This window comes from Apis mellifera, linkage group LG9, assembly GCF_003254395.2.
Source record: "Apis mellifera strain DH4 linkage group LG9, Amel_HAv3.1, whole genome shotgun sequence".
NCBI classification, from domain to species: domain Eukaryota; kingdom Metazoa; phylum Arthropoda; class Insecta; order Hymenoptera; family Apidae; genus Apis; species Apis mellifera.
In genome coordinates, this window is record NC_037646.1 from 100660 (window position 1) to 113147 (window position 12488).

At 16.7% G+C, this 12488-nt stretch overlaps 1 protein-coding gene across 5 annotated transcripts in view; it reads left to right on the forward strand.

Moving 5' to 3' along the window:
- LOC726880 (pancreatic lipase-related protein 2-like) overlaps window positions 1-11716 on the forward strand; it is a 79862-nt gene extending 68146 nt beyond the window's left edge. For 4 of the 5 annotated variants that reach the window (XM_026442630.1, XM_026442631.1, XM_026442632.1 and 1 more), the window contains exons 8-10: window positions 4188-4421; window positions 8227-8554; window positions 10556-10923. In XM_026442630.1, coding sequence (XP_026298415.1) covers window positions 4188-4421; window positions 8227-8554; window positions 10556-10673 — 680 coding nt within the window. In that variant the 3' untranslated portion in view covers window positions 10674-10923. 5 annotated transcript variants of the gene reach the window in all.
- The last annotated feature ends 772 nt before the right edge of the window (window positions 11717-12488 follow it).

A 12488-nucleotide genomic window follows, 5' to 3' on the forward strand; every position in this document is an offset into this window, starting at 1 on the left:
TTTAGAAAAATTCTCATAGAAAAATCTCAAGAAATATTGAAATGAATTATGTTATTAATTATTATTTTGATTAAAATTATAGTTTATTAAAAAGAACTATAAAAAATAGAAACTATATTCTTAAAATCAATGAATAATCAATTAGTAGCCAACAATTTCAAATGCAATAATTAATCACATGAATATTTTGCTTATATCTACTACTCTGTTTCATTGCATCGAAATTGTCTTCTTACATCGAAAATAAATAATATAATTATCATATTCTTTTTTCCCATTAATATAATATATGGAATGAAACTCGCTAAATAATTTAACAAAAATATTATGGTAATGAGCAATATTTGTTTATTCTTAGTTATCTGAGAAAAAAGTCAAAAATATAGATATATTTATATTGATTTAAGACTTTGTGTTTCTTCTTTTTTTGTTTCAATATTCAAAATATTTAAAAATAAAACAAGATAAAGTATTAGAGATTTTGAATATCTTAAATCAACAGAATTAGCCTCTGTATTCACTTTTATATTCACTTTTTAATTTATGAAAAAAATCAACTATTTTTAAATTTGATAATTTTTTGTCTCTATGCAAATTGAGGATTTATTTTAAAACAGAATTATATTTAATAAATTAGTAATAATAAATTTAATAAATAGAGATTACTTACCGAAAATTTATAAATGGAGTAAATAATAAATATCATGATAACTGCAATGAATATAAGTTGTCCTTTTGTTAATAGTAAGTTTTTGCCAGAAGAAATAATATAAAATTTTCCGATCCAATATATGATACATTCTAAATTTTTTAAAGAAATATTTTAACACAAAAGTTATGGCATATTGAATTTCTAATACTAATTGTTAATCAATAATGAATTAACAATTTCTTTTATTTTAAATCACAAGAAGATAAAACAATTATTTGTTTTCTAAAACATAGTTTCTAAATTAAAAACTGCTTATTTGAAATATGTTTAAATTCAAAATTAATAACAATCTCTGAAAATATTATAATAGCTTAATATATAATGCAATATTATAACAGCAATATTAATTATATATCTATATTAATTATAATCTATATTAATTATATATTATTATAGATGAAATGTTATAAATGAAAATTAATTGTCAAAAAACAATTTCTTTACTTGTCAAAGATATATTAATAAATGGAAATGAATATCAGATTTAATAATAACCGAATATAGTAACATTATTTACATATTTCTCAAACTAAAATATTTAATTATTTTATTAATTACTAACTCATTGTTAGAATATTTAAACATTTTTTTTTCATCTCAAAATGTTATAATCTAAATCATTTATTTGTCTATTTATTTGAAATTCATTCATAGTGTTAGATTATGAAACTTAATCATTTAGAAAAATTATTTTTAAAAGATTTAATTACAAAGTCAATAATATTAAATACAGAGATGCCTTTAAAATAAATACAGAAATTAAACTCTTATAAATATTAAAAACAATAATATACATAAATCTCTAACAAGATTGGAAATTGAAATTCTCAATATTGTCAAAACATTTAATTCTTTCAAAATTTAAACAACAAACTATATCATTATGCATAAACTTCTTGATATTGAGATTAAGAATAACAGATTAGTAATCAAACAGATCAAATTATATTATTGATAACGTATAAAATAATCATAACTTTTAATAGATAAATAATCACTAGACTTTTAATAAATAAATAAAATCAATTAGGGAAAATAATAATATTATATTATTATTATAATATAAATTATAATTTTTTTGACATGCATTATCATTTAATGCATTTAGGGATGAATGAATTTGAATTTTAGAGGATCAATCTTAAATCTTGTTACTAAAAATAATCAGGAAATTTTACAATTTTTTAAATATCAAATAAATATCAAAAATTACATCGATATTAAGCTTTTACATAAACAGATTGAGAAAAAATTAATATAAATGTAAACTTTTATAGAATTATATAATTAAGATAGTTTTACATAATATATAAATAATATAAGAATTATATTTTATTTCTATTCTTTATATTATTAATTATAATTTATTATTATCTTATTATTATTTATTAATATATTTATTAATGTTAAAATAATAAAATATTGTAATAATAAAAAATTAAGAAAAAAATAAAATAAAAAATACTTTCTTAAAACTGCTATCTCTTTAATATTTATACATATATATATATATATAGACATATTTATGTATATCTCGAGAACAAGGCTTAAAATATAATTAAAACAATTAAATGAGCTTTTTTGAAGTGAAATTCGATCGCAATATGATTCAGATTCTATTATAATTTTTTATTATATTTATATAAATATATATATTATATATTTTATTATAATTTATATAAATATTTTGATCTTTTTCCGTTTTAGACCATTTTAAATTACAAAGAGCAAGATAATGAAGTGTTCTTAGAGCCATAATTGATTTTTCTTCTTTTTTATTTTCAATATTGTGATTTGTAATTATTATATATATTATATGTATATAATTTCTTTAAAAATTTTTCATATAATTATTTTAGAAAAGTTTGTTTGATCATTTAATGTTACAATGATAAATATTAAGCCAATATTTAATCTTGGTTAATATCAAGGATTGTTTATTTTTACCAAAGATTTTTATATCTTCGATTTTTTTATATTTTTGATTTGAAAGATTTGCGGAATGTCCAAACTCATAACTTCAGTATATTATACAATATTCAAGTTTATTATAACATGATACCGAAATAAAAATTTAAAATTTTTTTATAACTTCGCACATGTAATTATATAAGAAATTTTAGTGAAAACTAAATTTAAAAAATATATGATATAGAGATTGATACAAAGAAATTGAAACTAATATAATAGATATAAATAAATTATAAAGCAGCAAACAAAGTATCAGAGATTTGTAATAAAAATAAATATAAATAAAATTCAATGTAATGTCTCTAATTTTTGTAACTCAGGGACAATAATTATCATTATTATTATTATATAATTATCATTATTATATTAAAATTTTGTTTTATTTTTCTAATAAAAAAATTTTCTAAATAGAAAAATTAGAGATTTTTTTTTATTATATAGTCTTGTTGTTTTTTAAATTATCTTATTCACAAAAGTATCTTCTTCACAAAAATTCGTAAACTATTTAATGAAAAGACCCATATAGAATTAAAGTATTTTCAATTCATATTTTTGTTTAATCTTAAATTCTTTTAATAATTATTTCATTTTTTTATTATTATCATTTTATTATCATTATTAATTAAAATATTATTTCTCTTATGCATTACTTTTAATAAGAGATTATTGAGCTACAGCAAAAATGATGACATTATCATACAAATTTTAGTCATTCATATCATATATTTGATAATAATTTTGAACAAAACATGTATGCTAAGAATATTTTTAAGTATTTTAGATTAAAACTTTTATAAATAAAAATATTATAAAATAAGTATTGATAATTAATTATTGGTAATAGATTTAATTAATAATAAAAATTATGCAATTTAACATCTTTTCTCAATTTTGATTATTTCACTACAAAAAATTTTATAGTAATAGTAAAATAAGACTCAATCAGAAAAAAAATAATATATTTTAAAATAATATATTTTTATTATTTAAAAGAAAAATAAAATTATTATATAATATTTCGTCTACACATATGCGTATAATGAATGTTAAGTATGAGGCTGATGTTACTGTTATTGTAATTTCAATTATTATTTATAATTTTAAATGAAACCTTTCTATAGATAGATATTAAATGTGCGACGATTTCTACTGAACATGACAAAAGATAAATGATGATCACATAAGTATATATATATATGCATATAGAGAGAGAGAGGGAGAGGGAGAGGGAGGGGGAGAGAGAGAGAGAGAGAGAGAGAGAATATTCTATGAAATAGTTTTTTTTTTAAAAAGTGCATTACTTTTTCAATATTTCTAAATCAATTTTTCGTTTTAATGATAAAAATTAATTATAATTGTAATGAAATAATCAAAATTTATACAAAATTTAGACAATTCGTTAAGCTATATAATTATTAAATATCAAGAAATATATTTTATCAAAATAATTGCAAAAAATATATCTTATCAAAATAATTAATATTATCGAAATCGTTAATTTCAGGAATAAAAAGATTTGTTGGTTGCAATCATATTCGCAGCTATGAATATTTTATAGAGAGTATCAATACAAAGTGTTCATTTTTGGGAGTTCCCTGCTCATCTTGGGAAAAGTTTCAAGATGGAAATTGTTTTGATTGTGTGAATCAATATTGCCCTAAACTTGGATTGGATGCTCAGCCAGGAAATTATCATGCATCCGTTTATCTGATGACAGGTTCGACTAAACCATTTTGCAGTAAGTATTTCTTTTAATTTAAATATTTTTATTAATTATTTCGTGTTTATAAAATTAAGAAAGTACATATTAGATCCAACTTGATATCTTCGGCCGATTCAATGTGAGTTTTGTAATGATCTCATGGAAATTTTCTCATAAATTCGATAAACGAAATATACAATTAGTGAGCAGAATAAAAGTTCTTCATTGCAGGAAGGGCCATCTATATTTTTTTTCTTTACATTAAAATTTATATATATTTAAGGCTGAAATCAATATAGCACGTTCCTTTTTAAAATTATGCAAAAGGAGAGTTAAATAGTTGTCAATAAGTTAGCTTGATATAAATTTTTTTATAAATTTTTTTATTAATTTAATGATTTTTAATTCATAATTTAATCATTATAATCCACATGTAATTAAATATAAATATATTATTATAAATTTGTTATTGTTATTAATCTTTTTATAATATGTTAATTTTTTTCACCTGGATTTTAATAGAAAAATGAAATTAATGAAAAATGAATTTCATTTTAATTATTTAATTATGATGATAGTGAAAAGAAAAAAAATTCAAATATATTAATAAACAATTATATTATATATATAAAATATATCATTATTATTGTTATTTATATATGATATACAAAATAATGAGCAATTAATATAATTAGACAAGATTATATCAATAAATAAATCGAAAATATTGATTAATAAATCAATAATAATAAATTTTTTCATAAGGTATAAAGTTTTATTTCTTAAAAAATCTTTAAATATTTGCTGAATATATGTATACTTAATTATATTTTGATCTCAATAGTTTTCTTGATTTAGATTTGTGTTTATTGTATTGGATAATCAAGAATATATATAAAAATAGAACAATATATATAAAAATCAATGATAAATTTTATTATTACAAAAATATTAAAAATGTTGACCAATACAATGAACACAAATCTAAAATCAGAAAATAATAATAAAATAGATCAGAATATAGTTAAGTGTGAATATATATGCAAATATTTAAATTATTTGGATTTAAAATAATATAAATTATATATAATATAATCCATTAAAAATATTAAATTAATATTTCATTTTAAGTGAAATATAATAAAAAATATTTTAATGACATAAACTTGTTATCAAAAGTGCTGTGAAATTTGATAGCAATTATTATATTTATATAAATTTATATATATATATAAAATTATATAATTTTATGTAATTTTTGTAATTTTATTTTTCAAAAATTATGTACTCATTATGTATATTTATCATAATTATTACAATTATTATCATAATTAATTAATTTTTTTTAAATATATTTTTTATTTTTTTGTATATTATTAATTTAATAATAATTAAAAGAATATAATAAAAATAATAAATAAGTTTATCTAAACACATTTATTAAATTCTATTTTGTAATTGTAAGTTATTGCAATATAAATGTTAAGATAAATTATCAATTTTGATTATTAAATTATATTATTTCATAAATATAATAATTACACAATTAAAACATTAATAATGAATATAAAGTCTCTCTCTTTAAAAAATAATATAAAACAAAATGCTAAATTTATAGAAAAATTTTAACAAAAATAATTCTTTTATTAAAAACTTTTTACTAAAAACTTTTTATTAAACTAAGATTTTTAAATAATAATTTAATTTTCATATAATGAAAGTAATCAGATGAAATTAATATATTTTTAAAGAAAGAAAAAATAAATACTAATAGAATAATGTTATATGATATATAAAGTTAAGTGATATAATATTTTAATATATTTTGTAACATATTTTTCAAATTAATAATTGATTATAATTTTTGAAAATGCAAATATCTACAGCTTTTTTTTGAGATTTTGTAATTTTTGATATATTATTATATCAAATAATTAATTAATATTTCAATTTTCAATTTGTTTTAAGTAATTCTAAAGATATTTAAGTATTTATATAAGTATTTTATAAAAAATTATTAATATAAAAATTTCTTTTTTTATAATCAATTCAAAAATCTGTAGTAAACTAAATTTTTATGCAATTATATTTATGTTTTCACAATTTTCTTATCCAAATTTTATTAATTATGTTAATTAAAAAATCTGAGTCGTAATTTATATTAATATATATTATAATATTAATATGATATTTATTATATGTTAAAAACCGGAAATTTTATTTCTATTAAAATTCCAAAATAAATTCAATATGAACGAGTTATGTGAATTAATAATATTTTTTCACAAGAAGGCAATCTTGTCTTTTTTATTTCGTAGATTTTTTAGAAACTACTATGCTATTCATTTTGACAACATCAGATTATTTATCATTTTCAATTTAACTTTTTATTTTGCATAAAAATTCAATGTGATAATTAATAATTTTAGAGATAATATGATCACTAATTATTGCTTACTATAGTTCTATCTACAATTAGTCTTATTTATCTTTATTTAGAATATTATATTCAATTTTATCAGAAATTTTCTATCATAATTCAATAGCAAAATAAAGATAAATTGCTTTCAACGATTTTTATAAATTTATTTAATATTTTTAGTAAATAAATTAAGTAATAGTGCTAAAAATAATAGAAAAAAATTTCATAATCAAATATTAGTTTCAAATTATGTGATATATAAATCTTCAAAAATAGAAAATTTTACAGATTTAAAAAACAACTTTTTTTTAAATAAAAGAAAGAAGAAAAAAAGAAAGAAATTATACATATAATTATACATATAATTTTTATTATAATAATTGAATTGAAAATTGATTAGTTTCTAAAATTTTTTAACTTTTTTCTCTAATATTTTATTTGAGTAATATGTACACTTGAATGTTACTTCACTATATGTTATTTCACTATCATTTACAAATTCAAAGAAAGTAAATGTATTATTCATATTTGTTTCTTATAATCAAAGTGTAAAATTGCAAAATTAACGAAAAATATTCTAATTGAATACAGCTAATAATATATATATATATTTTAAAAAATTGGAAATTAGAAATTATAGAAATTTATAAATTTAGAAGTATAGAATTCTTTATAATACAATTCTTTTTCTTAATTCAAAAGAATTTAAAGTCTAAGAGTGCAGAGATAAAAATGTTATGTTTATTCTTATATGTATTCAACAGAATCAAATTTGTAAATTTTATGATTCAATGATATAATTTTATGAAAAAATTATATTATTTTGAAAACTAATCAATTTTTAATCCAATTATATAATTTTTTTATATAAAGAATGAAAAAAATGTATGATTTGTATAAAAAAATATATAGTTACGTATAAAAAAAAATGATTGCCCTTTAAATTTATGAAATTTTTTTACTTTTATAAAGTTTATATATTAAATAATGGAACGTTAAAAATTGTTTGTTTTAATGTAATTTCTTTCTATTTTTTTCATTTTAGCATTATCATTTCATTTTATAATTCTACAAAATATAATATTTCACAAATAACCATAACTATAATTAAACTCTATAATAACACCGAAAATAAAAATATTTTATTTTATTTTATTTTATATATATTTTGTATGCATATATTTTTATAATTTAAAATTTCCGAAAATAATTTTCTAATCATAAGTTTTTCTTCATAATGATGATCATAATAATAATAAAATTGTTAATAATATTTTTAGATTCATTATTTCTATGAACGTAAATTGAAAATTAACTTAAATTCAATTATATATGATAACTTCGAATTGATATTAAATTGATATTAAATTAATATGCTAAAATAATTAGCAATCAAAAAAAATTTTAATTAATTTTCAGAAGACCATTATAAAATCACCATTAATATTTCGAAAACAAATGAAAGTCTGAATCACGGTGGTGAAGTTGGTACCTTTGCAGTCAAAATATTTGGTGAAGGCGGAAAAAAAACAGAAGAAATGTTGCTTAGTTCTCATTCAAAATATTATGAACCAGGAAGCATTCATACTGTAGTATTACCAGGCAATGTGGTGGGTAAACCAGAAGCAGTTAAAATTATGTGGGAGTATCAAGCTTCTTTTTTCAATCCACTCACATGGAGGCTCTTACACACACCTTGCGTATATATTGATTCATTAAGAATCGACAGTTTGGTGGCCGCTCATGGGTATGTATATAATATTTGAATAATTTAAACAATATGTTTCTTATTTTATATTCAAAATTTATATTATCTAAATTATTTGAAATTTTTTACTTATATAGTTTATTAGATTATAATTAATTTATAAAAATTATATAGTCAAAAATATATTTATTACATTTATTTTTGTAATAATAAAATAAAAGATTCAAATATAATATTCAAATGAATAATGAAAAAAAATTTTTTTTGTGATTTTACATAGGATAACTTATATACATTATTATTTTAAGTTTATTATAATATGTACAATAATATATTATAATAATATATTATTATAATAATATTCACTTAATATATTTTTTTATATTTTCTAAAATTTATAGAAATATGTTGAAGTTAGTAAAAATTATTTAAACACTTGTTAGAATAAATCTTAGAATAATATAATAAAAAAAAATAATTTATAAAATAATATATTCAATAATAATAAAAATTTTATTACACTCATTTTATTTATCAACTTTATTCATTTTGTTTCTAATTTTTTATGATGATTATAAATTATTGAATTTATTACAACTATTATGATAGTTGATATGATGATAAAAATATTTAATTCTATTTAAAAAATTTGAATGTTCTTGAAATCTCAGAAAATAAAACCATTTTCGGTGAATCTATAAATTAAGCACTTCCTAATTTCAATGATTTTTAAATATATTATAAAATATATTATAATATAATATATATTTTAAATATATTATAAAAATCGACATTTTTCTTTTATGAAAAAATTAGACTCTATTAATTTGCAAAAAACTATTATTACCATTATAATAAATTTCGATTATACATATGCACCCATGACAGCATGTAACCAATATGTATTTGAATAAACAGTTAGTTTATATAAATATTTTTATATAAAAATATCACCAAGATGAGCAGTTAAAAAGTGGTAATGAGTTTAAATATGAGAAATAAAATATAAAACAATTTCAATTAATAATCAAAGTTAATGATAAATTTATATTTATGTTATATTTATGAACAAATATTACATGCAAATTTTTGTGCATCGAAATTTAATAATAATAAGAAAAAACTTATACAATGCAATATCTTGTAATATCTTGTATATTTATTTCTATTTATTATTATATTATTATTATTTTTAATATTATAATATTATAATATTATAAAAAAATCGTTTATAAAATGTGTAATATGGAAAGATTACATAGATAAGATGGAAATTAAGAGTAATGTAATTATGAGAGATTTTTGAGTATTCAAATTTACTCAAATTTAAAAATTTTTCAAATATTTTTCAAATGAATTAGCTAATTTTTTATAGCATATGAATAAATTGTTGATAGCACATTATTATAAATAAAAATGAATATAATTAATAATAATAAATATTTATAAATATAATTAATAATAATAAATATTTTTTGATAATATATGTATATGTTTTTACATGTACACATATAAAAAATACATGTAAGAGATCGTAAATGCCATAATGAGTTATAGATTTTCATTTTTCATTGTAATAAAAATCATTTTTTTATTTTAAAAAATAAGATTTTAAATTATTAAATATATAAAATGTAAAATATATGTAATGTATGTAAATATATAAAATAATTTTTACTAAATTTCCTACAATAAATAAATATATATATACAATAAATAATATATATCAATAAATACTGTTTTGATAATTAAAAAATTATTTAAAATCTATAAAATTTATATATAAAAATTTTTATGTATAAAATCTTTTTTATATTTAATATTTTCAATTATTCAATTTTAAATTTTTTGATAAAAATTATAATCTCAATTTTCATGAATTTACATAATCGTTCAACATATTTCTAATTATTAATATTGTTAAAATTAATTACTATATAGTGTTATTGAATAATTATTAAATGTAATATATAGAATAATTGTCTAATTATTTCATAACTATTTACTAATAATTTATTAATTTTTTTATGTTAAATATAGCATTACTGTGTGTCCAGATAAAACGAAAACTTTGATCGCCAACGAACCGAAGATTTTAACAATCGAAAACTGTCAATTCGTTGATCTAAACATCTCCACAAAACTTCCAAATTCATAAAATAAAACATGACATGTATGTAACATTAGAATTAAAATCAAAATGATAGTGTTAAATGTGATATAGATAAATATATTGACAAAAAAATATATTTTGAAATATTAACAATCCTGATGATATAACAGATGAAAAAGTTAACATAAAATATCATAATCAAGTTTACTACTTTACCACATCCATATTACTAATGTAAAAATTTCATTTTTAAATAATCTAAATAAAATAATCTATTTGGCTTGTTCAATGGAAATTAGTATTAAGATATCATTTATTCAATTAATGAATGAATCATGAATGATTATTTTTAATTATTAATTATAGAAAAAAATTCTATTTTGATTCTTTCAATTTTATAATAATTATATAGTATTTTCAATTTCATTTGAAAGATATTAATCGCTTTTTTGCATTATGTCAAATTTAAAAGTTCATTATTTTATTTGAATATGAATATAATTAACATTTAAATGAATATTATAAATAAAATAATTAAATGATAAAATATTGTTCGTGAATAACAAGAAATTTATTGGAAAAATGTTTGATTTCAATAGACGTAATATTAATGAAAATAATTAGATATGATTGAAACTAATACATATTCAAATAAAATCATATATGTTCACTACATCATTAAACAAAATGATTCATTTTACTGTTTTTGTATCGTGACAAGAATTCTTATTAGTCACGAACAGTATTTTAATTTTAATTAAAGTTTTTAAAACATAAAATGTATTAAAATTTCTTTTGAATTTTGATTCGAAAAAAATTATATTGAAACAGTGGTGGACATGAAAGAGAAATTATTGAAAATAATTATATGAAATATTTTTAAATAAATAAAATAATAATTAAAAATTTATTTTATGTAATACTTGTAGATTATATTTTAGTTAATAATTGAAATAATATTTTGTAATATTTTGTAATGATTTAAGATATTATTGTTTAAAAATTGTAATTTTTTTACATATTTAATTTGCATTAATAATTTGAGTAATTAAAAATGAAAAATAATTAATTAAAATATGAAATACGTGAAAATAAACGCAGATTTATTTGAAAATAATTAAAATTTTGAAATAATAAAATTGAATAAATGATTTTTTCAAAAACTATAAAATATAAGAAACAAATTAAAAAGATATACTGATATATATATAAAATATATACATGAGAGCTACTTTGAGATTAAATATATTAAATATTTTTCAATAATATAAACATATATTATTATTTCAGAAAAAGATATTTAATATATAATTAAGAAAATCAAAATATATTTTTATTTAATTATTTCAAATAATATTGTTTATATAAAATTGCATTAAAATCGTTCAAATTATTTTTTCTATTTATCAATGTTTTAATTATTGTTTTAATTATATATGAATGAAAATGTATCAGAAATTACTATTTATAGTAGATTTTACTAAAATCTACTATTTATTATTTAAAAAAAAAATTTTTGATTTTAAAGCTATACATATATAAAAAAATTGGAATTTGAAAATTTAGAGAAGATTAATAATTATAAATAAATTACATCTATCTAAAAAAACTTATTTTTATATTAAACATATATGATTAAATATTTTAGTAAAGATTTATTTCATCTTCCAGATAATGAATAGTTTGGATATTTTTTATTTTTGTATATCTTTGGACATTTATTAGTTTTTGATTTGAGAAAGACAAGTTTAAAAATTCGATACATTAATTGAAACAATTATAAATAAATAGAATGTTAAGTATGTTTTCAATTAAATACAATTGAAAATTTTTCCTAGAACAACATATTTTTTCAAAAAT